The 22,336-nt window shown below is 41.3% G+C and overlaps 1 protein-coding gene and 1 pseudogene across 1 annotated transcript in view; one reads left to right on the top strand and one right to left on the bottom strand.

Annotated features, from left to right (window-relative positions):
* Positions 1 to 22,336, bottom strand: part of syne1b (spectrin repeat containing, nuclear envelope 1b) — a 223,901-nt gene that overhangs the window by 132,593 nt on the left and 68,972 nt on the right. The window contains 17 exon segments of the mRNA XM_034160064.1: positions 43 to 270; positions 509 to 659; positions 897 to 1,057; positions 1,153 to 1,293; positions 2,811 to 2,987; positions 3,128 to 3,295; positions 4,636 to 4,800; positions 4,984 to 5,092; positions 11,386 to 11,594; positions 11,888 to 12,046; positions 14,239 to 14,373; positions 15,086 to 15,250; positions 15,423 to 15,581; positions 19,698 to 19,865; positions 20,914 to 21,057; positions 21,296 to 21,448; positions 21,581 to 21,745. Coding sequence (XP_034015955.1) covers positions 43 to 270; positions 509 to 659; positions 897 to 1,057; positions 1,153 to 1,293; positions 2,811 to 2,987; positions 3,128 to 3,295; positions 4,636 to 4,800; positions 4,984 to 5,092; positions 11,386 to 11,594; positions 11,888 to 12,046; positions 14,239 to 14,373; positions 15,086 to 15,250; positions 15,423 to 15,581; positions 19,698 to 19,865; positions 20,914 to 21,057; positions 21,296 to 21,448; positions 21,581 to 21,745 — 2,757 coding nt within the window.
* On the top strand, positions 6,556 to 6,674 carry LOC117501232 (annotated as a pseudogene).

Here is a 22,336-nt window from a genome sequence, read left to right on the forward strand (position 1 = left end):
TAAAATTCAGTATATTCGTTGTTATTAACAGAAAATACAAACCTCTTCTAGGTTCATTTTAAACTTCTGCTGGTGAGAGGAGCTTTCGTTCAGTTGTCTCTGAAGCTGCTGCAAGCTTTCCTTCAGCTCCTCCCAGTACCTGCCGATTTGGGTCAAACGGGCCTTGATGCGAGCTGCCTCCCCTGAAGAAACAAATTGGGCCAGAGCCTGGGAATCTCCTTCCAGCCCAGAAAGAACCTCAGCTCGCTCTTGAAGCTCAGCATCTACAGCCTGAAGATGCAGATATTTGTCAGAGACCCTGTGAAAGATACCAGGTTCGCATTTGGGCAATGAAAAATTCTACCAACTAAACACAAAAAAATTACTGTGACCGTTTCAGGCTGTTTGCTCTGGAAATTAACTTATGGACAGTTTCTCCTCAAGCAAACATGTTAAAAACTTAGGTAAAGGTTAACATGTGACTCCTGTACACTTTAATTTTAAGAGTTAGTGTTAAATTTCACAGTACCTTCACTGCCTTGATCTGCTGATCAAGCGGCAAAGTGGAAGATTTCAGGACATCCAGCTGCTTTTCCTTGTCAGCTATCCATAAGGACAAGACTTCAAATCCCATTCCAAACTGATCCCACTGAGTTTTCATTTCTTCCAGTGTCTTGACACTAGAACACAAAGGCATAAAAAGAGGCCAAATACATCAAACTTTGAAATATCTGTCAAACTACTGCATATTATTGTTTAAATAATGGTAGTGATAGTTCCACATTTATCTGGTAAATCCCATTTATCTGGTATTAAAGTGCTCTAATCCCAAAATGTGCAGTATTTGAAAAGACTAAACCCAAATCTGCTCAAATGTCATTTAACAGTCAAAAATTGAATCAAATCCATTATTTTACTCTTTGTTGAGGTCAGTCTCTACTTTATCCACTTGCTCACTAAGGGAGCGAGCTTGCTGTAAAAGCAAAGTCTTGTTCTTCAGACCAAGCTGAATTTCCGTTGCTCTCTTCAGCAAAGTGTTCATGTGGGAGCCCTCTGCTTCACACTGCTCCAACAACACCTGGTTACAACAGAAAGACCATTAGTACTAATCAGTCGTTATCGAATACACTCTGATAATTACTGAAAGTATCATTCACTAATAATTTCACTCACTTTGGCCTGATCCAGTTCAACAGCCAGGCTTTCTAAACTACTGAAGTTCAGGTCTCTCTCCATTGCTAAATGGGCTTTGTTAACAAACTCCTGCACTGCTTCCTGTTGGCTCTCAAACTCTTGCCAGGCTGCCAGTGTGACCTGAACAAGAGAATGTCCTCAAATCAGTGAAAACCTCCAATATTTGTTTTATTAATAAACCACTTTGAAGTTATAATGAAAAAAAAAAGAAAGAAAAAACTCCAACAAAAAAAAACAAGTTGTTCAATTTGTTATTTTGAGTCTGTTGGTAAGTCTGGTAAGTCTGTCTTCACCTCGTTGAATGGTACGTTCCAGCTTTCACCTCATGAAATACTCGTACCACTGAACTCATAAACATTCATTATTTGTATAATGGAAGAGTCATTAAAAGAAAACCTTTAGTACATCTTCACCACAAAATTGAATTTTAGAAGCTTGCAAAGGAAGATGTAAAGAAGTTGGAAATCAGGCCTGTGGTCTGATTCTTGCACCAGGCAGTCCTAATGTTGATAAGGTACATATGTGGAAGTTGTTTTGTATGCATGAAGATGGGACAATTTGCCTTCTCATGAAAAGCAATGCTCTTTTGTCAGTTTATACCCTGGAAGTTGGATGCTGTTCCCAATTTGGCCTCTTTAAAAGCAGTCTGATAACATGGTTGAAGTTTCAGAATGACAACAAGTCATTTGGCTCAGGTCTCAAAACTTACTTCCATCACCTACCACTTCTGTCACTCACCATATCCGCGCTGCTGAGTTTTTTAAATATTTACTGTAATCAGCAATCAACAGAGGCCTCAGTGGCCATCGGGGCCATGAGATTAGCAATTAAGGCTTCACAAATTCTGTGTTTTGTATCTGCAGTTATACAGCTTCATGATGAAGTGGTACAGGGGAGGGTCTTCTTTCACTAAAATATCAAATCTAGGCTTGCATCTCAGATGTACCTTCTGGCAAATTGTAGGTGAACTTTCAGGTCTTCTTTTTAAGAAAATCCTCCTCTGCTCCACTTCATCATGAAGCTGTATAACTGGGGATATAAAATCCAAAACTTGCACTGTGCACAATTTCTCCAATCACAGCCACAGAAGCCTATAACTTCTTCTGGATTGTCTAGGTGTCTTGGTGGCTTTCCTCACTCTTCTTCTTGCACTTCGTTTTTCAGAACTGTCTACTCCACGCAGGTTTACCATAGCGTGCCATACTGTTTGTATTTCTTCATAACTGATGTAAATAAAGTCCAAGACATATTCAGTGACTTGGAAATGTTCATGTATCCATCCCCTGACTTGTCTGAAGAAAACTGACAATAAAACTGATTATTTACAGGTATTATTCCAAAGGGGCCCATTACTTATGCAACCCATCATCTTGACTTTCATATTTTAATTAATTTACATCAAGTTGTAGATATTTACTTTCAGTTTGAGTTTAAGGAAGATAATTTTAGAAATTTTTATATTGAGCAGCCTGGTTTACTTTTTGTATCTGAAATGTCATAAACAAATTAAAATATGTGAAATACCAAGGAGCTGAATACTTTTGCAAGCCACTGTAGAGCTATGAAATGCTGTCCACTAACAATGTCTATAAAGTTATCTGGGTAACCACATTGGCAAGTCAGAAAACATTATTTACCTCAAGGCTTTGCTCCTGTGAATCCATACTCTGTTCCATTTTGGTGAGGGTGGTCTCTAAACCCTGAAGATCCTGCTGCAGAGTCTCTCCCAGACCCTCTTCAGCCTGCAGCTGCTGGCCTCTGGTGATCAGCTGCTGGACATCCTTTCGCTTCAGTTTTAGGCGTTTTAGCAGTTGCTAAGACAAATAAGACACATTTATAAAAGTCACATCATGCTATTTAATTTAATTCATTTTTGAAGATAACATATTTGAGAAATTTCTTCAAAGTAGCTGCAGTAAATCTAAGCCCTATTTGGAAAGTTGTGCTCTGGTACCTGGTGTACAAGAAAGAGTTGCTGAGCTTCTCGAACAGTCTGACAGTCCAGTATTCTGGTGGCCTCAGCCTGAGCATCTTTCTGTCCCTGAACAAGATCATTTAAAGTGCTTTGTACTTCTTCCCTGAACTGTACACAATCGCCCACAGCAAGCACCATTTTCTCAGCCTGGACGTTATAAAAAGGAAAAAGACAACATAAGAACAAACAGCACATTCGAGCAAATTAAATCAAATTCATCAAAAATGTTGTTTTTGTAAAATTATAAGATGCTTTTCTCCAAAGAACTCAGTTTTGAAGGTAAAGGTTTGTTCTATGATATGTTTATTTTATTTAGTCTACATTTCCCAGCTGGCTTGGGAACACCTTGGGATCCCCAAAAAGAGTTACAGAACTTGGCAGAGGATAGGGAACTGTGGGAGGAGCTGCTTGCTCTGCTGTCACCGTGACCCGGACCATCCACCGGAGTATAACCTTATGGTCACATTCGCTACAGATAATGGTGAAAAGCAGTTGGCTTTGTCAATTAATGGGCGTACCCGTGTTGTGCACACAAACATTTCCATAAAATGTCTGGTTACAAAAACAGCATTTTTAGATTTAGAAGTGTTTATTTCTCAGTAACTTTTACAGAATACATGAGAAATATACTAGATTTATTTAGAAATACAGCTGTTTTGGAGTGTATTCTACCATCTTAGATTATTTTGTTTGAGCGAACAACAGCTGACATCACACTGCCTATTCACTGGGATTGGCAGTCGCTATGTCGCATCACTCAGCATTTGCATAAAACAGACTTCTGGGCCAGTATTCACAAAGCATCTCAAAGTCCTCTCAGAGAGCTCCCAACTTAGCCTAAAGATTCCTGGCAAGGAATGTTAGCCCAAGAGTGATCCAGAAAGTTTCTGAGAGCAACTCTGAGAAAGGAGTGGACAGAAACTTTTATCTTTGTGAGGAGGCGGGGTTGACCCCATTGTGAGGTGTGACACAGTCTTCTAAGAGCTGTGATTGGTTGGCACCAAAGGGGAAAGAGATCATATAACCTGAAATGTTTTAAGAAATGTATAATTGTGAAAAATATTTAATGTCATAATGATGAAACTCAACAAAATTAAATGAACTGTTACACAGCTTCAAATTGTTTGAATGTACCTCATTCACATGCCGATTATTATATTAATTAGTTTATTGTTATGTTTACTCTCCATGCTGGTAATTGTGCATGAGCGATGAGCGTGAGAAGCACTGGTACACAGTAAAATCACCAGTGTTAAATTAACACTAATAGTGAGCATATGGTCCCACTCTGGCCAGAGTGGGACCATATGCCACATACTTACACTGTTTTTAACATTAAAGTAACAGTATTGTTTCTACTGGGATCTGTTTCCTGCATCTATACACAACATTAAAATGCAGCACTTCATAGTTCCTGATGAGATATAATATTTAGATTATGTCTACTTGTAGTCTGACCTGAATAAGAGAACGTAAACTTGACGTACCTCTAAGAGAGAAGCAAGGAGACCCTTAAAATCAGTTGAGAGTTTTCTTAGTGCACTTCCTTGCCTCTGGGCATCGCTATCAGCACAGATTTCGATCAGCACAGCCATACGCGCTTTGAGCCAGCCAAGACTCCCCTCCTGCAGCTCTGCGTCATTCCTCAACTCCTGAAGGCAACAGCAGAATGTGAAATAGCCAATGTGGGCAAAATGAGTCATCTGACACAAAGTTGTTTTTTTACAGTGTCACCCAATAATGACACTGAGAAGTCAGCAGCATAACACAATGCACAGCAAGAAAAGCCAAAGAGGCCAACACAACTGTTGGGGTGTATGTAAGGACTGGCATACCGTGATGGTAGTCTTCACCTGCCCATACTTTCTGGGGTCATTGGCTCGGTTTCTCAATAGCCTCAGTTGGCTTTCTTTAGAAATAAGCCAACAGGATAGTTCAGCATATCTGTTTCACATGAGAAACAAAAACATAAACATCAACTTTTTTAAAAAAAGAAGAGTAACCACTGAGAAATGACAGTATGAGTATGTAAATATCATTCAAGGAAAAGTCAAGCTTGTGAGCAGCACTGGTGCTAAGCTTCGCCACATCCACCACACCATAGGCCTGCCTAGGTCCTGGATGGCAACCACCCACGCAGACAAACAATCCATAACAATTAATTGATAAGATTGAAGCCGTATTTTTTCACAAACCGCTGAAAAGGAAACACATGGGCATCAACAGAGCAAATTCCTTAAAACTGCACAGTGTAGTTTTCAATATGTTTTTACATAAGAAGAAAAAGAATGGCCTTATTGTCATTGTACAAACATACAATGAATCTTGTCCTATGCATTCAACCCATCCTAATGATAGTTAGACATAATCCACAAGCTATATTGCTGGTGATATTACTGTATTAAATTTCTGTAGGGGGGTGGAAAGCCTAAATGACTTACGCATGAGTGTTCTCTGGGAATGTTTGGTGGAAGAACCTGTCCAGCCACCCTTCAATTCACACCTCCGAAATAACTTCTCCTGCATCCTGAGGGAGGTAGTAGTGGTCAGTGCTCAAGGCCTCCATTGTTGAGCCAGATGTTATGGCCAAAGTTTGCAATGGTTTGTTGCAAGGACAACCGACTGGTGGACACTTGTGGTGAAGGAAGCCATTAGGTTAAAGAAGAAGGCTTTTTTGTATCTGGTTGGCACAGAGGTCTCTCGAATCAGCGGATGGGTAACAGCAGCACAGAAAAACTGCAGCCTCAGTGACTGCTGAGGCAAAAACCCAAGTGTGGGAGGAGTTTGGAGAGGTCACGGAGAATGACTTTTGGTTGGCCTCAAAGCAGTTCTGGCAGTGTCTTAGATGATTCAAGAAAGGGAGGCAGTTCTAAGTCAAAGCTGTTTTCAGCAAGGGTGAAGAGCTGCTTATCTGGACAGGGGATATCGTTGGGTGGTGGAAGGAACACTTTGAGGATCTCCTCAATGCTACCAACATGCCCTCCTTAGAAGAGGCAGGGATAGAAGGCTTGGGCAGATCTGGTGTGATCTCCCTGGATGAAGTTACTGAGGTAATAAAAAAAATCCTCAGTTACAAGTCGCTGGAAGTGGACAAGAGTCAACCTGAGACACCGAAGTTTCTGGATGTCTTTGGGCTGTCATGGGTGATATGCCTACACTAGGGGTGGACAACTTGTTCCAGAAAGGGCCAAGGGGGTGCAGGTTTTCTTTGTAGCCACTGACTTCACCAGGTGATTTCACTGATTAACTGATTCCATCTGCTCAAAGTGATAATAATCAGTGAAATCACCTGGTGGAGTCAGTGGCTGCAAAGAAAACCTGCACCCTCTTGGCCCTTCCTGGAACAAGTTGCCCACCCCTGGCCTACAAAATGTTGCATGGAAAACTGGGGCAGTACCTCTGAACTGTCAGGCAGCCAGTCTACTCTGTGTAAGTCTGATCCCATCAGATCTCAGAAGCTAAGCAGTGTGAGGCCTGGTTAGTACTTGGATGGGAGACCTCTTTGAAACACCAGGGGCTGTGTGTGTTTCTAGAAGGTAAAACTGTAGTTGCATCAGGAAGGGCATCCAGCATAAAATTTGTGCCAAATTCCAATACGGATCTGGTTGTATCCGCTGTCGTGACCCCGAACAAATGGGAGCAGCCGCAAAGACACCCCACCTCTGAATTGGCAAACTGGGGTGGTGGTTCACTTTTTAAAAAAAATAGGAATAGGGAGTGTATTAGAAATATAGAGGAATCACACTTCTCAACCTACCCGGGAAAACCTATGCCAGGATGCTAGAGAGGATACTTGGATCGATACTGTAATCAAACCTTGAATTCAAAGGGGCAGTGTGGGTTCAAGCCTGGCCATGGAACAGTGGACCACCTCTTTACCCTTGCATAGATATTAGGGGGCGTGGAGGTATGCCCAACCAGTTTATGCATTTTGTGGAGTTGGAATAGGCCTATGATTAGGTCCCCTGAGGTGATTTATGGAGGAGTATATTGTACCCAGTCTGCTGCAATGTACAATTCATTGACCAGTTTGGTGACTGATGTGGTTCTGTTGGCTTCATCAGACAGTGATATTCAATGCATAATGGGCTGGGTTGAGGAAAGGCTGAAGTGGGTGGGATGAAGATCAGCACCCCCAAATCTGAGCCCAGGGAACTCTGTCAGAAAAAGATGGATTGCCCCCTCTAGGTTAGGGGAAAAATACTGCCTCATGTGGAGGAATTCATGTATCTCTGGGTCTTCTTTCACAAGTGGGATAAGATGGAGCATGGCACTGATGGATGGATTGGTGCTTCATGTAAGGTCTTGTAGACATTGTACTGGACTGTGGTGAAAAAAAGGCCTGAGCCAGAAGGTGACGCTCTCAATTTACCATTTGATTTACCTTCCTATCCTTACTTATGGTCATGAGCTTTGGGTAGTGACAAAAAGAACAAGCTCATGGATACCAGTAGCTGAAATCAGATTCCTCCATCGGGTATCTGGGTTTACACTCAGGGACAGTTTTAATATCTGAAGAGCACTCTGAGTAAAACTACCACTCCTTCAACTGAAAGGAGCCAGCTGAGGTGGTTCTGCCATCTCTTGAGGATGCCCCATTGTCTTCTCCCAAGGGAGGTCTTTCAGGCATGCCAACTGGTATGGAGGTTCTGGGGAAGACCCACAACACACTGGAGGGATTACATCTCCCATTTGGCTAGGGAACACCTTTCCCCCAGGAAGTGTTACATGGCTTGGCCGAGGATAGGGAAGTATGGTTGAGCTGCTTAGGGTACCATCTCACTGAGCTGCAACAGTGAGATGGTAACCTAAGCAGTGGTACTTACACATTATGTATGGGGACATTTTTGCTGCAAGTCCGTTCAGTTTTTGGCTGATATTCGGGGGCACGCACTAACGTGTTATTTGTAGCAATTCAGTGAGATACTAACTGAGAATTTGTTGCTTCGTATGCTTTGTCACAATTTTGTGTTTCCAACTACTCTCCAACAGTCGCAACCCAGTGAGATGCACCCTTAGTCCGCTGCCACTGTGACCTGGACAAGTAACAGAAAATGAATGAATTTCTGTTGGGATTGTACGTTACATCTGTGGTAAACACCCTGGCCAGAGCTAACTTTGTCGACTGGGGTAAATTTGATATAAGAATAAGATCAACTTTATTTATCCCGAAGGAAATTATTTTGCCAAAGTACAAACAGTGCAGAAGGTTCCGGGTTCAAATCCCACCCCTGCCACATTTCTTCATGTAATGTGGAGTTGCGTCAGGAAGGGCATCCGGCGTAAAACCTGTGCCAAATCAACATGCAGATCCACCTTGGATTTGCTGTGGCAACCCCGAGTGCAAACAAGGGAGCAGCCGAAGGGACTTACTTACTATTTCTGAAGACATTGAAAGATCTGCGCCTCCTGAGGAAGTACAGTTAGCTCTGACCTTATACACAGCATCTGTGTTTACAGTCCAGTCCAGTTTGTTGTCTATGTGGACACCCAGGTACTTGTAGTAGTCCACAATGTCCACCTCAGTTCCATTGATGGCAATTCGGTTCAGACAGGTCTCCCATCTTCTAAAGTCCACCACCAGCTCCTTCATCTTAGATACGTTGCACTGCAGGTGGTTGAGTCCATACCGCCCCACAAACCTGTCCACCACACTCCTGTACTCTGCCTCCTGGTCCCTGCCAATGCAGCCCACAATGGCAGAGTTGCCCGAAAACCTCTGCAGATGGCAGGACTGTGACCACAATCTGAAGTCTGAGCTGTAGAGTGTTAACAGGAAGGGAGATAGGACTGTCCCCTGTGGTGCCCCCGTGCTGCTCCTGATGGTGTTGGATGTAATGTCTCGAAGGCTCACATACTGTGGGCAGCCTGTGAGGTAGTTGGAAATCCAGGCCACTTGTGGAGCCTCCACCTTCATGTCATGTAGCTTATTGCTGAGTAACTCAGGTCAGATGGTGTTGAACGCACTAGAGAATTCAAAGAACATGACTCTCACAGTGCTGCCTGCCTCCTCCAGGTGAAAATAAGCTCTGTGCAGCGTGAAGATGATGGCATTCTCCACTCTCCTGTTGGGCTGGTATGCAAACTACAGGGGGTCCAACAATGATTCGACAACTGTGCAGAGGTGCCTCAGGATGAGCCTCCCATGTGACTTAATAACATGTGATGTTAGGGCCACAGGTCTGTAGTCATTAAGTGGGTTGGGGTTCTTCTTCTTGGGCACAGGGACCAGACATGAGGTTTTCCACCACTCAGGAATAAGCATCTGGCTCAGTCCCAAGTTGAAGATGTACTGGAAAATTTCACTTTGGGGCTGAGACCGTCAGGACCCGCAGCCTTTCCTGGATACATCCTCAGCAGTGATGGTGATGGGAGGCGTTAAGGAGAATGAGGGAGTAGTGGAGGGAGGGGAGTGGGGGAAAATCACAGGTTGTCGCTGAACTGCAGGGATGTAAAAGTGGCTCTAGGTAGACCAGGTTATGGTCCCCTTTGCTGAGCTGGGGGAGGGCTGTGACACTGTATGCTTCCTTGACATTAGCATACAGCAGGTCTATTATCTTATTGTCTCTTGTTTTACAATCAACAAACTGCTTGAAAGTGGGAAGGGATGTTGAAAGGGTTAAAATCCCCAGAGATGGCAATGAAAGGACTTGGGTGCAGCATCTGTAGCCTTGGTGTCGTGGAGGTGATGACGTCACTGCCCCGTGACGCGTCTGCCACTTTGCCAATATGTTACATTCCCAGTAACATATTTACTGGGATGTAAACACTTAGAACATATATACTGGCTTCTTACAAAAATACACTAAGCTGGCCATATTTCTTCAGATATCTTATACTACTAACATACACATGCTTTCAATGCATATTGTTTGCATTATTTCTATTTTGACCACACTGTGGATTTTTTATGTCGCAGATGGCTTCTTTCCACACTCTCATTCATTTTTCAAACAAAGCAATTGCAAAGATTGATCGCTAACATGTTTCAAGATGACCAGGGTTGACAAAAATGAGCTTTTATCCTTTAAATCATGCTTCTCTGTCTTTTTACTCAGAGACTCCATAGATATGTTCCCTGAAAAGCCTTCAGTTAATTCAAAATGCTGCAGCTAGAGTACTGACAGGGACTAGAAGGAGAGCGCATATCTCACCCATATTGGCCTCCTCTTCCTGTTAATTCTAGAATAGAATTTAAAATTCTTCTTCTTACTTATAAGGTTTTGAATAATCAGGTCCCATCTTATCTTAGGGACCTCATAGTACCATATCACCCCAATAGAGCGCTTCGCTCTCAGACTGCAGGATTACTTGTAGTTCCTAGGGTTTTTAAGAGTAGAATGGGAGGCAGAGCCTTCAGCTTTCAGGCTCCTCTCCTCTGGAACCAGCTCCCAATTCGGATCAGGGAGACAGACACCCTCTCTACTTTTAAGATTAGGCTTAAAACTTTCCTTTTTGCTAAAGCTTATAGTTAGGACTGGATCAGGTGACCCTGAACCATCCCTTAGTTATGCTGCTATAGACTTAGACTGCTGGGGGTTCCCATGATGCACTGAGTGTTTCTTTCTCTTTTTGCTCTGTATGCACCACTCTGCATTTAATCATTAGTGACTGATCTCTGCTCCCCTCCACAGCATGTCTTTTTCCTGGTTCTCTCCCTCAGCCCCAACCAGTCCCAGCAGAAGACTGCCCCTCCCTGAGCCTGGTTCTGCTGGAGATTTCTTCCTGTTAAAAGGGAGTTTTTCCTTCCCACTGTCGCCAAGTGCTTGCTCACAGGGAGTCGTTTTGACCATTGGGGTTTTTCCGTAATTATTGTATGGCTTTGCCTTACAATATAAAGCGCCTTGGGGCAACTGTTTGTTGTGATTTGGCGCTATATAAATAAAATTGATTTGATTTGATTTGATATGTCTGTTTTTGGGGAAGGATTCTGTGGTAGATAATGTGAACAATCCTCAAAATTGTAGGTCCACCTTCTGGAGACAAGAACTATGACTGATATCAACTGGGCTGCTTTCTGCTTTATTGTTACATATTACATATTTGTCATCTAAACTAAACCCTCCAGACATCACTGAGAGAACATCAATAGGATTGCTGTGAATATTTAATGAATGTATGATTGTTACAGCTGTACTGCGCTACAAACCTGATGTTTCAGTGTGTGCTATTATAAAACCATTTCATCAAAAAGAGAGAAAAACCATGTAACCATGCAACAAAAAGAGTCACTGCACCTCGAGTTGTACTCCTTCCATTTATCAGGATGCTGCATTAATTTCTGGTGGGTGCTCTCGATCTCCTCGTGAACCTCACACAGAGCTTTCCTTGCTGTATCCACAGTCTGGTGGGCAGAGTCACCCTCTGGCAGTTTTTGACAAAGTTCTTCCATCAACTGGAGCCTCTTTTCACAGATGGATTGAGGTCCCTTTTCTCTGAAGAAGGCCTAAAGAACGTCAACACAATCTCTTATTTGTGTAACAACAATCACAAGTAGTATTTATGTTAATCAATAGGTGCTGCGTGCACATATTCCTTCCCTTTAGAAACTTTATGGACTGTAAATACAACTGAATGAGGACAAGAGTAACAAGTTGGAACTGAAAAAGTCCAGCTGTTTTGGATCAACTAAATCCAAATCTTGCCACACTGCTTTAAATCATTAAATTTACAAAGACCTTTTATTAGACTAAGTCAATCAATACAAAAACCTCTGTCAGTCAACCCCTCTGTGCTTACACGGTGCTCCTTAATGAGCCTCTCACTCCCGATGCTGGATAGATGGCGGTTCTCCCTGGTCACCTCTGCCTGGCACTCCTGCAGAGACACCATCAACTTGCTCCTTTCTACCTCTACTTTCAGGTGCAGCAAGTGAAATGGTGCATCAGTCTGAATATCCTAGAGAAAAATAAATACAATTAACTGCATGTTCAATTCAGAGCAATTTATTTGAACCATTTTTTTTGGAGGGGGGGGGAGAGTGGGTTGACACTGAAAAGTAAAACTTTGTAAATAAATAATTGTATGCAAGTAATGTGTAAATATACACAGTGTTTGCTGTCATTTGTGTGTTTGAATAAAAATGGTCCCCTCAGAGTTCTGTTGTTTTAGATGCTTCACAGTCACTGTTCTAAGAAGACAATACTGACATGCAGACGTACTGTTTTTCAGTCATATTTATGAGTGGATTTCTAAAAATTACAATTATTATTTTATTTTATTTTTTTCACTACAACCCCTGGCAAAAATTATGGAATCACTGGCCTTGGAGGATGTTCATTCAGTTGTTCAATTTTGTAGAAAAAAAGCAGATCACAGACATGACACAAAACTAAAGTCATTTCAAATGGCAACTTTCTGGCTTTAAGAAACACTATAAGAAATCAGGAAAAAAAAATTGTGGCAGTCAGTAACGGTTACTTTTTTAGACCAAGCAGAGGGAAAAAAATATGGAATCACTCAATTCTGAGGAAAAAATTATGGAATCATGAAAAACAAAAGAACGCTCCAACACATCACTAGTATTTTGTTGCACCACCTCTGGCTTTTATAACAGCTTGCAGTCTCTGAGGCATGGACTTAATGATTGACAAACAGTACTCTTCATCAATCTGGCTCCAACTTTCTCTGATTGCTGTTGCCAGATCAGCTTTGCAGGTTGGAGCCTTGTCATGGACCATTTTCTTCAACTTCCACCAAAGATTTTCAATTGGATTAAGATCCGGACTATTTGGAGGCCATGACATTGACCCTATGTGTCTTTTTGCAAGGAATGTTTTCACAGTTTTTGCTCTATGGCAAGATGCATTATCATCTTGAAAAATGATTTCATCATCCCCAAACATCCTTTCAATTGATGGGATAAGAAAAGTGTCCAAAATATCAACGTAAACTTGTGCATTTATTGAAGATGTAATGACAGCCATCTCCCCAGTGCCTTTACCTGACATGCAGCCCCATATCATCAATGACTGTGGAAATTTACATGTTCTCTTCCGGCAGTCATCTTTATAAATCTCATTGAAACGGCACCAAACAAAAGTTTCAGCATCATCACCTTGCCCAATGCAGATTCGAGATTCATCACTGAATATGACTTTCATCCAGTCATCCACAGTCCACGATTGCTTTTCCTTAGCCCATTGCAACCTTGTTTTTTTCTGTTTAGGTGTTAATGATGGCTTTCATTTAGCTTTTCTGTATGTAAATCCCATTTCCTTTAGGCAGTTTCTTACAGTTCTGTCACAGACGTTGACTCCAGTTTCCTTCCATTCGTTCCTCATTTGTTTTGTTGTGCATTTTCGATTTTTGAGACATATTGCTTTAAGTTTTCTGTCTTGACGCTTTGATGCTTTCCTTGGTCTACCAGTATGTTTGCCTTTAACAACCTTCCCATGTTGCTTGTATTTGGTCCAGAGTTTAGACACAGCTGACTGTGAACAACCAACATCTTTTGCAACATTGCGTGATGATTTACCCTCTTTTAAGAGTTTGATAATCCTCTCCTTTGTTTCAATTGACATCTCTCGTGTTGGAGCCATGATTCATGTCAGTCCACTTGGTGCAACAGCTCTCCAAGGTGTGATCACTCCTTTTTAGATGCAGACTAACGAGCAGATCTGATTTGATGCAGGTGTTAGTTTTGGGGATGAAAATTTACAGGGTGATTCCATAATTTATTCCTCAGAACTGAGTGATTCCATATTTTTTTCCCTCTGCTTGGTCTAAAAAAGTAACCGTTACTGACTGCCACAATTTTTTTCTTGATTTCTTATAGTGTTTCTTAAAGCCAGAAAGTTGCCATTTGAAATGACTTTTTTTGTGTCATTTCAAATGGCAAGTTTTGTGTCATGTCTGTGATCTGCTTTTTTCTACAAAATTAAACAACTGAATGAACATCCTCCGAGGCCGGTGATTCCATAATTTTTGCCAGGGGTTGTAGTAGTTATAAATACAATAACTATCTGAAATGCTTTGGATATAATGCACTTGTAGGAGCCTAGACCTTTAAAAATTACTTTAAAATGAAGTCTTCCATGCTACACTACTTTGCAAAGATAGCTTTAAATGTATAGATTTGTGGTACAAACCTTCCAGTGTTTGTGAAGCTTCCTCACTGTTTCTTGTAAGGATTGTTGCTCCTGCTCAGGCAAAATATCTGTCAGCTCATCACACGCTTTCAGGAATGTATTTAACACCCGCTGGTCCAGTTGCCCAAAAAACTCCTGCAATAAAAAATAAATGAGTAAATAAATAAATAAAGAAAGAAAGAAAGAAAGAAAGAAAGAAAGAAATAATATAGCAGGTAAAAACCCGTGTGACTCACATGCAACCAGCACACTCACTCACTCACTCACTCACTCACTCACTCACTCACTCACTCACTCACTCACTCACTCACTCACTCACTCACTCACTCACTCACTCACTCATAGTTCAAAGAATCACATATAGTGTCATAGTACTTGTAATCAAAGTCTGGAATCAAAGTTCTCAAAAACACAGAAATTATGAAAATAATCCAAAAATAATATTTTCTCGTAATCATTTAAACCCTTGGTAACCCATCTGGGAGAAACTGAATCATGGATGGTTACTGATACAACTGGATTCTAAACTGTCTTCCACAGAATGGTCTGCTCAAAGCGTGAAATCAAAGTTCTCAAAATAGATTTTCCCCCCAAAATCACCAATCCATGACCACCAAGTCATATCTCGCCTCATATCATCTAACAAGCATATTACTATGTATCACAAACTTATTACTATGTATCATCCCATTCAACTCCAAGGGTCTATTTGAGGGCATGTCAAAACTAGACCCAGAAGCACAGTATGGCCTACTGCCTAGCCTGCTCAGTCCCTATTATTAATTGTTGTGGTGACCCCTAACAAGACCAGCCGAAAGAAGAAGGAAAAAGAAACCACAGTTCTTACAGTGTGTTTCTTGAGTAGTTCCTCTGGGTTGCCTTTCTCTGTAAGACAGTTTTGGGCCATCTTAAGAACCTTCTCCAGCCCCACTCGAGACTCGTCAAACCTCTTCATAAGACTGCTGTTTGCCTCCATATGTTTACGCCACTCTGTTGATTCCTTAATCATGGTCTTAAAACATGCAGCACAATGAGTTCAGTGTTTCTCCAACCAAGATAAATTCAATTACACTATCCATTCTCAGACAAGTGTTGTCTAAATATAAATACACTATGACCAGTGATCGTGTTGTTCTTTTAAAAAATAAAAGCAGCACATATCTGAAGTAAGCTCGATAATTTACCTGTGAAGAGGCCTGAAGATCTGCTACTCTTTTCTGTAGTAGACCCATGTCCATGTGCTGAAGAGTCTTACTATTATTCATTATCTTTTGAATACTCTGATGGTTTCTCTCTATCACCGTCAGACACTTCTTACAGCTATGTGTGAAGGTGGCAAGCTCCTGCAGTACACAAATGACAAGCAGGGTAGTTGCATTTTATTCACTTCACTCATATGTTGCAAGGAGCCACACACACACACACACACACACACACACACACACACACACACACACACACACACACACACACACACACACACACACACACACACACACACACACACACACACACACACAAAATTAAAACCTCCATCTATCTTGAACTTTTTCTGAAAGTGTTAAGCCCTGGTCCCACCGAATAATGAAGGATGAGCCACGTAGCATGTTTTTTTGGTACGAGTAGAGTTATTCAACAATCGTGGGAGAATAGTGGCTCTTAGAGGTAGAATATTTGGCTAACGAGGCACATCTCTGGCGCTAATATCAAGAAGCTCAAAATTTAGCAAAAACAGCGTGGGGCAGTTTGTGTGCAGGGTACTACGAGGACAAACAAGGATGTTAGAGGTATGTTTGTGTTGGGAAGGTGTCGTAGCACGGACCCACAACAGGGGGCGCAAATGAACGGACAATGAGTAAGCCAAAAGGTAACAATTTACTGTTGTGACAATACACAACTAAATGTACAGAAATTGCAAAGTCAATGAACACCAGGTGACGTGTGGGCAGGCTCGAAGATAGAAGACCCCGACGAGAGAGAGACCGCGTCCCACACGGCCTCCACCACCAACGGTCTGAAGAACACCGGAGCCGCCAAGTCCCGAATCCCCAGGTGACCTCTGTCTTCGGCTGTCGACCCTGGTACTGCTGGCAGAAAGCAGAAAAAAGATGAATGAGTGTAAATCCTTACACTCAGTGGTCTACAGTCTGTGCACAGTTAGGAGGAGAACCTCCACCTCCGAATCACACACTCGTGCAGCTCCTAGTGTGACCACTTATCTGTAGCGCGGTTGTCGTCGTCACGCTCCACGCCACTTCCCAGATAAGGGTGAACACCACAGGATACCGGCTGCAACAGAAGTTCAGAGTCCTACACAACGTGTTAATCAGCAGAGAAAGTACCTCACGGTAGTCGATTTCTCGGCGAGGAGGTGGAGTCCCGATCCGGCTTTTAAGATGGTGATGATGATGATGAACGAGTGACAGCTGGTGCAGGGGATGAATGACAGCTGTCACTTCTTCAGGGTCCGGCGCCCTCTCGTGCTTGGAGCCCGCACTCCAAGCAGGGCGCCCTCTGGTGGTGGTGGGCCAGCAGTACCTCCTCTTCAGCGGCCCACACAACAGTTTGTGGTGAGAACGGGGCTGTTACAAGCCCATTATCCGAGTACTTGGTGGCTACAAGGACAGGACAGGCTATTTTGGACTGGCTATTTTTGACCTTTTTATTTTTTTAAAAAACTATATGGATTTGAATCATGTGCACTTGCATCAGCCAAGCTTGAACCTTCGTGCGCATGCGTTAGTTTTTTCACGCCTGTCGGTTGTGTCATTCGCCTGTGGGCAGGCTTTGAGTGAGCACTGGTCCACCCCCCTCATCGGATTTTCATTGTCAGGGAAATGGCTGAGCGACTGGAGCAGCGCTGAATCAAATTTTTCCAGAAACTGTGAGAGACAGCCAGGTGGAAACCTTTCGGAAGATTCAGACGGCTTTCAGTGAGGATACTTTGGGCATCACACAGATTAAGGAGCATTACAACCGGTTTTAAAGACGGCCCACAGTGGCGGAGGGCGCGTCGCTCTCTGAGCGGCCATCGACAGGCTGAAACGACCAGATCATTTCCAAAGTGAACGCTGTGTTGATCCGGGACATCGTCTGACTACCAGAGAAATTGCACAAGAGGTGGACATCAGCACTTTTGCGGCACATTCCACTGTTACAGGAAATTTTGTAATGAAAGACGTGCGGAGGAATTCGCGCGTCGGGACGGAGCCGCAATGGCGCACAACAAAAAGCACGTCCGTGTTGGAAACCATTCGGAAGATTCAGATGACTTTCAGTGGCTTTTCAGTTGAGTGAGTATCCGAGAAATTGTGTAACAGCTGGGCATTTCAGCTGGGTCGTTTCAGCCTGTCGATGGCCGCTCGGAGCGCGGTGCACCCTCCGCCGTTGTGGGCCGTCTTTAATCCGGTTTTAATGCTCCTTAATCTGTTTGACGCCCAGAGTATCCTCACCGAAAGCTGTCTGAATCTTCCAAATGGTTTCCACCTGGCTGTCTCTCACAGTTTCTGGAAAAATTTGATTCAGCGCTGCTCCAATCGCTCAGCCATTTCCCTGACAATGAAAATCCGACGAGGGGGGTGGACCAGTGCTCACTCAAAGTCTGCCCACAGGCGAATGACGCAACCGACAGGCGTGAAAAAACTCACGCATGCGCACGAAGGTTCAAGCTTGGCTGATGCAAGCGCACATGATTCAAATCCATATAGTTTTTGAAAAAAATAAAAAGGTCGGTTACTTTTCTAACAGACCTCGTATATATAAAATAATTATTTCATCGCGGATAAATCATTTTCTGTCAGAGTTTGGATGTTGAAAACACCTCTAATCGCTTCCGGAATCACAGAGGACATTACGGTTTCAGCTGCCACTTTTCTTTCTCTCTCTCATGCACTGCATGAGGTGGAGAAGGTATTTGGAACAGCATAAAAGATAATTATTTGTAATGATTATATTGTAATGGCTTGGTAAAACAGTTGCATGTTCATTCCTTCTTATGAGCAGCTGTAAAAGTATGTTTATGATAGATTTAACATCTCGTTATAATCGATCAGATGAGCTGGGCTGTGTGCGCTGATGCAATCACTCGCACTCACATACAGTGTTTTTTAATTGTTTGCGCAATGTTCATATACGTGGCTCATTATTCGAATAATCACTGAAATTTCGGACAAATCCATGAGTGGCTCATTATTCATGGCTTTACTATTCGGTGGAACCAAAGCTTTATTCCATGTCACATCACAAAATGAAATTCTAGTATAATCCCCATGGACAAATCTAGTCCAATCTAGCAAAAATTCCCTAAAATGATAAGAGTTAAAATATGTATTTCAGTAAATTTATTAAATTAAATTAATGAATAAAATCTCCCAAATAACAATAGCTAACTATTTTAGTAGGATTCTTTAGGCATAGTATCTATGAAATATGTGATGATAAATAAAATATACTTTATTATGAACACAGCCAATAAATTTGGCTATAATCTGTTAAATCATTAGTCTTTCCTATGACACTGAAATCAAGTGCACTAACAACTTGGCCACCACCCCTGCATCAAGTGTCTGTTATGTATTATTCATGAATTGCCATGTTTACAAAACAAATTACTTCATCCTTATTAATATGCAAATGAATGCATCAAACAATCAAAACATTTAATCCATTTTTCTACTACCTTGGGCAGTGGTTAACAACCTGGGGTCTATGCCCCCCTCAGGGGGTGCCAAAGATCAAAGGAAGAATGCAAGACTTTCTCTACTCTGACTTTGTGTATATGTCACAGTAAAACATTTAGCAGCCAATTAAAGTTAATTTAAAGCAACACTGCTTGGATGGACCAACAGGGGTTAAAAATCTAATTAAAGTTAATTAAAATTAATTAAAAGAATTGATCATTTTTTGACGTGTGTGTCAGCAGGCTGGGGTGGGGGAGGGGTTTAACCTTTCTATACATGAGGGGCTCCACAAAAATGGTTGACAATCATTGCCCAATGAAGTACCTGTGGTATAAGTATGAAGTGTCTACCATGTATTTTGATAAGTTCTAATGTTCACAAGCAAAATTTAATTTTCATTAATATGCAAGTGTATGCACCAGACCCGAAAAAAAATAATCTCATTTACTTCATCTCATTTCATTTTCTTTCCAGTGTACCTATGGTATAAGTAAAAAGTGTCTACTATAAAGGTTTATTGTTTTGTTTTGTTTTTTGTTTCCAGTTACTGTGTTCACACAGAAGCAAGCACAATGATACAACATCCACCACACAGTGCAAATAGTACTAGGACATAAAAAAGGTGAAAAACAGACCTTATTTTTTTAAATCAAATACTGTAAATATGTAATCTAATTAAAACTGTATTCATACTCCATATTCACTTTCTGCCAAAACTACAAAACCTCTACTATACTATATTACACCATTATACTATACTAAAGGTCTGGTATTAGTTACCTGGCACTTCTGTTTATAGTCTACAGGCCCCTCAGAGTCTGTGGTGTTGGTGATATTACTGGCCTTCTCTAGAGCCTGGTAGAAGCCAGTAATGTTCTTCTCCATTTCTTCCAGAAGAGGCAGAAGAGACTGAGACTCTCTGAGGAGGGGCAAAGACCTCTCCCTTACCTGAATGTGAGAGACAGCACATTGACTTTAATATATTATATACATAACAGCTCTTGTGTGTGTATATCACACACACACACACACATATGTGGCCCTGTGACAGACTGGCGTCCTGTCCTGGGTGTACCCTGCCTTGCATATATATATATATATATATATATATATATATATATATATATATATATATATATATATATATATATATACACACGAGGTCTGTTAGAAAAGTATCGGACCTTTTTATTTTTTGCAAAAACCTGATGGATTTGAACTTTTTCACGCCTGTTGATTGCATCATTTGCTGTTAAGCAGCCTTTGTGTGAGGACGTATGTAGTGCTCTCTGCGGATTTTCATTGCAAGGACAATGGCGGAACGACTGGAGCAGCGCTGCATCATATTTTGTCAGAAACTGGGCGACAGCCAGTTGGAAACCATTCGGAAGATTTCGGAAGTATTTCTTGATTTAAGAAATACTGTGTAAATCAGGAGGTAACTTGTTGCACAGTCTGGGTTCAGCTACCGCAAAAGCTCAGTTGCCCTAGTTTATATTCTGGTCTCAGAACATCTAAGTTGAAAAGATGACCGTAATGTCCTACTGTATGTGCGGAGAATTAAAATTTCAGACAAGTAAGATGGTGCAAGGCCAACAGCTTTAAAAACAAGCATTAAAATTTTAAAATCAATGCTAAAATGAACTGGAAGCCAGTGGAGTGAGTAAAGTACAGGTGTAATATGCTCACTTTTGGAAGTGTTCATTTAACGTGTGTCTGACTTATCAATTATCAAATAAATAGGACAGGTTCAATTTATTGTGGTTATAATAATAATAATTTTTTTTTTTTTTTTTTTTTTGCAAATTTCCAGTGTATAGATGTTATAGATGTGATAATTCCTACTAGAAAATATCAGTTACTATCAGCTCTGAGGAGTCCGTTCAGACATTAACATCAGTCTGAATACACTGTACACATCTACATACCAGTAAATGGAAGCAAGAGAGGCAGTGTGATGGTCAGAATGGCATAATGAACACTGACATGGCCATACCTTACTCAGCTGCTCTTTGATTGAAGCCATCACAGCCATCATCTGTGAAACCTCTTCTGGCAGAGTGTCTTTGGTCAACAGCTGAGCTGTACGGCTTGCCGCCTTACACGCAGCTTCCATAGCTGGCACTTTGTGCTTGATTTCCTGAAGTAGGATGATAATTGTTTTCATCATATAGGACAAAAACAGTAAGATCTTACAGTGGACAAACAGTGGATACAAGTGTAGAAAACATATAAAAATACAGGAACGTGACACAAAGAACATAAGGTTCTCCATATCCTCATACAGGTTTCATACATCATACATATCATACATACATACATACATACATACATTCATACATTTTTATGAATCTTTTAGGAGAACAAAGTGTGTTTACCTCAACATCTTGAACAAATGCTCTGACGTTCAGAAAAGATACTTGAACAGGAGCAGTCATCTTCTCATTGGTTGCTTCCATGAAGACTTTCAAGGTATTAATCCCATCTTGGTAATCTTGCCTCAATTTATCCACTTCATCTGCTCTTGCATACTGCAGATGAAACAGAGGACAATAACAACGTTGATGTCTTCTGTTCATTTTTTATAGAATGGTGTGATACAAGGTACCATTACAACTGAGTCTATTTTTTATTGGACATTTACAAAAGGCAAATTAAGTTACATGTTTGACTTTGACAAACAGCTCCCTCCATCTCCCATTCAGAAGAAGAAGCTGTTGTTTCAGATCTCGTGAGACTGTTTCGTCACAGGTCTCAATGAGGAAGTTCCCAGCATCATTCATATCCATGTGCTGCTGGATCCAGTGAGAGAGGTTTCTGAAAAAATTCTAAGAAAAGGAAAGAAAATGAAGAGGACAAGAATTTAAAATAACAGAGTTGATTTCTCTCTCTCTCTCTCTCTCTCTCTCTCTCTCTCTCTCTCTCTCTCTCTCTCTCTCTCTCTCTCTCTCTCTCTCTATATATATATATATATATACAGCAACGCTTCACTTTTTCCACATTTTGTTATGTTACAGCCATATTCCAAATTGGATGAAATTCATTTTTTTCCTCAAAAACTCTACAACAATACCCCATAATGACAATGTGAAAAACATTTTTTTAATTTTATTTTTAATTTAATTTTTAATTTAATTTTTTATTTAATTTTACATTTATTTTTTATTTATTAAACAAACTAAGAAAAGGAAATCACGTGTACATAAGTATTCACAGCCTTTGCCATGACGCTCAAAGTTTCTGCTGATCATCCTTGAGATGTTTCTAAAGCTTAATTGGAGTCCACCTGGGGGAAATTAGTTTGATTGGACATGATTTGGAAAGGCACACACCTGTTTACATATAAGGTCCCACAGTTGACAGTGTATGTTAGAGCACAAACCAAGCATGATGTGAAAGAAATTGTCTTTAGACCTCTG

This window comes from Thalassophryne amazonica, chromosome 19 (genome assembly GCF_902500255.1).
Source record: "Thalassophryne amazonica chromosome 19, fThaAma1.1, whole genome shotgun sequence".
NCBI lineage: Eukaryota > Metazoa > Chordata > Actinopteri > Batrachoidiformes > Batrachoididae > Thalassophryne > Thalassophryne amazonica.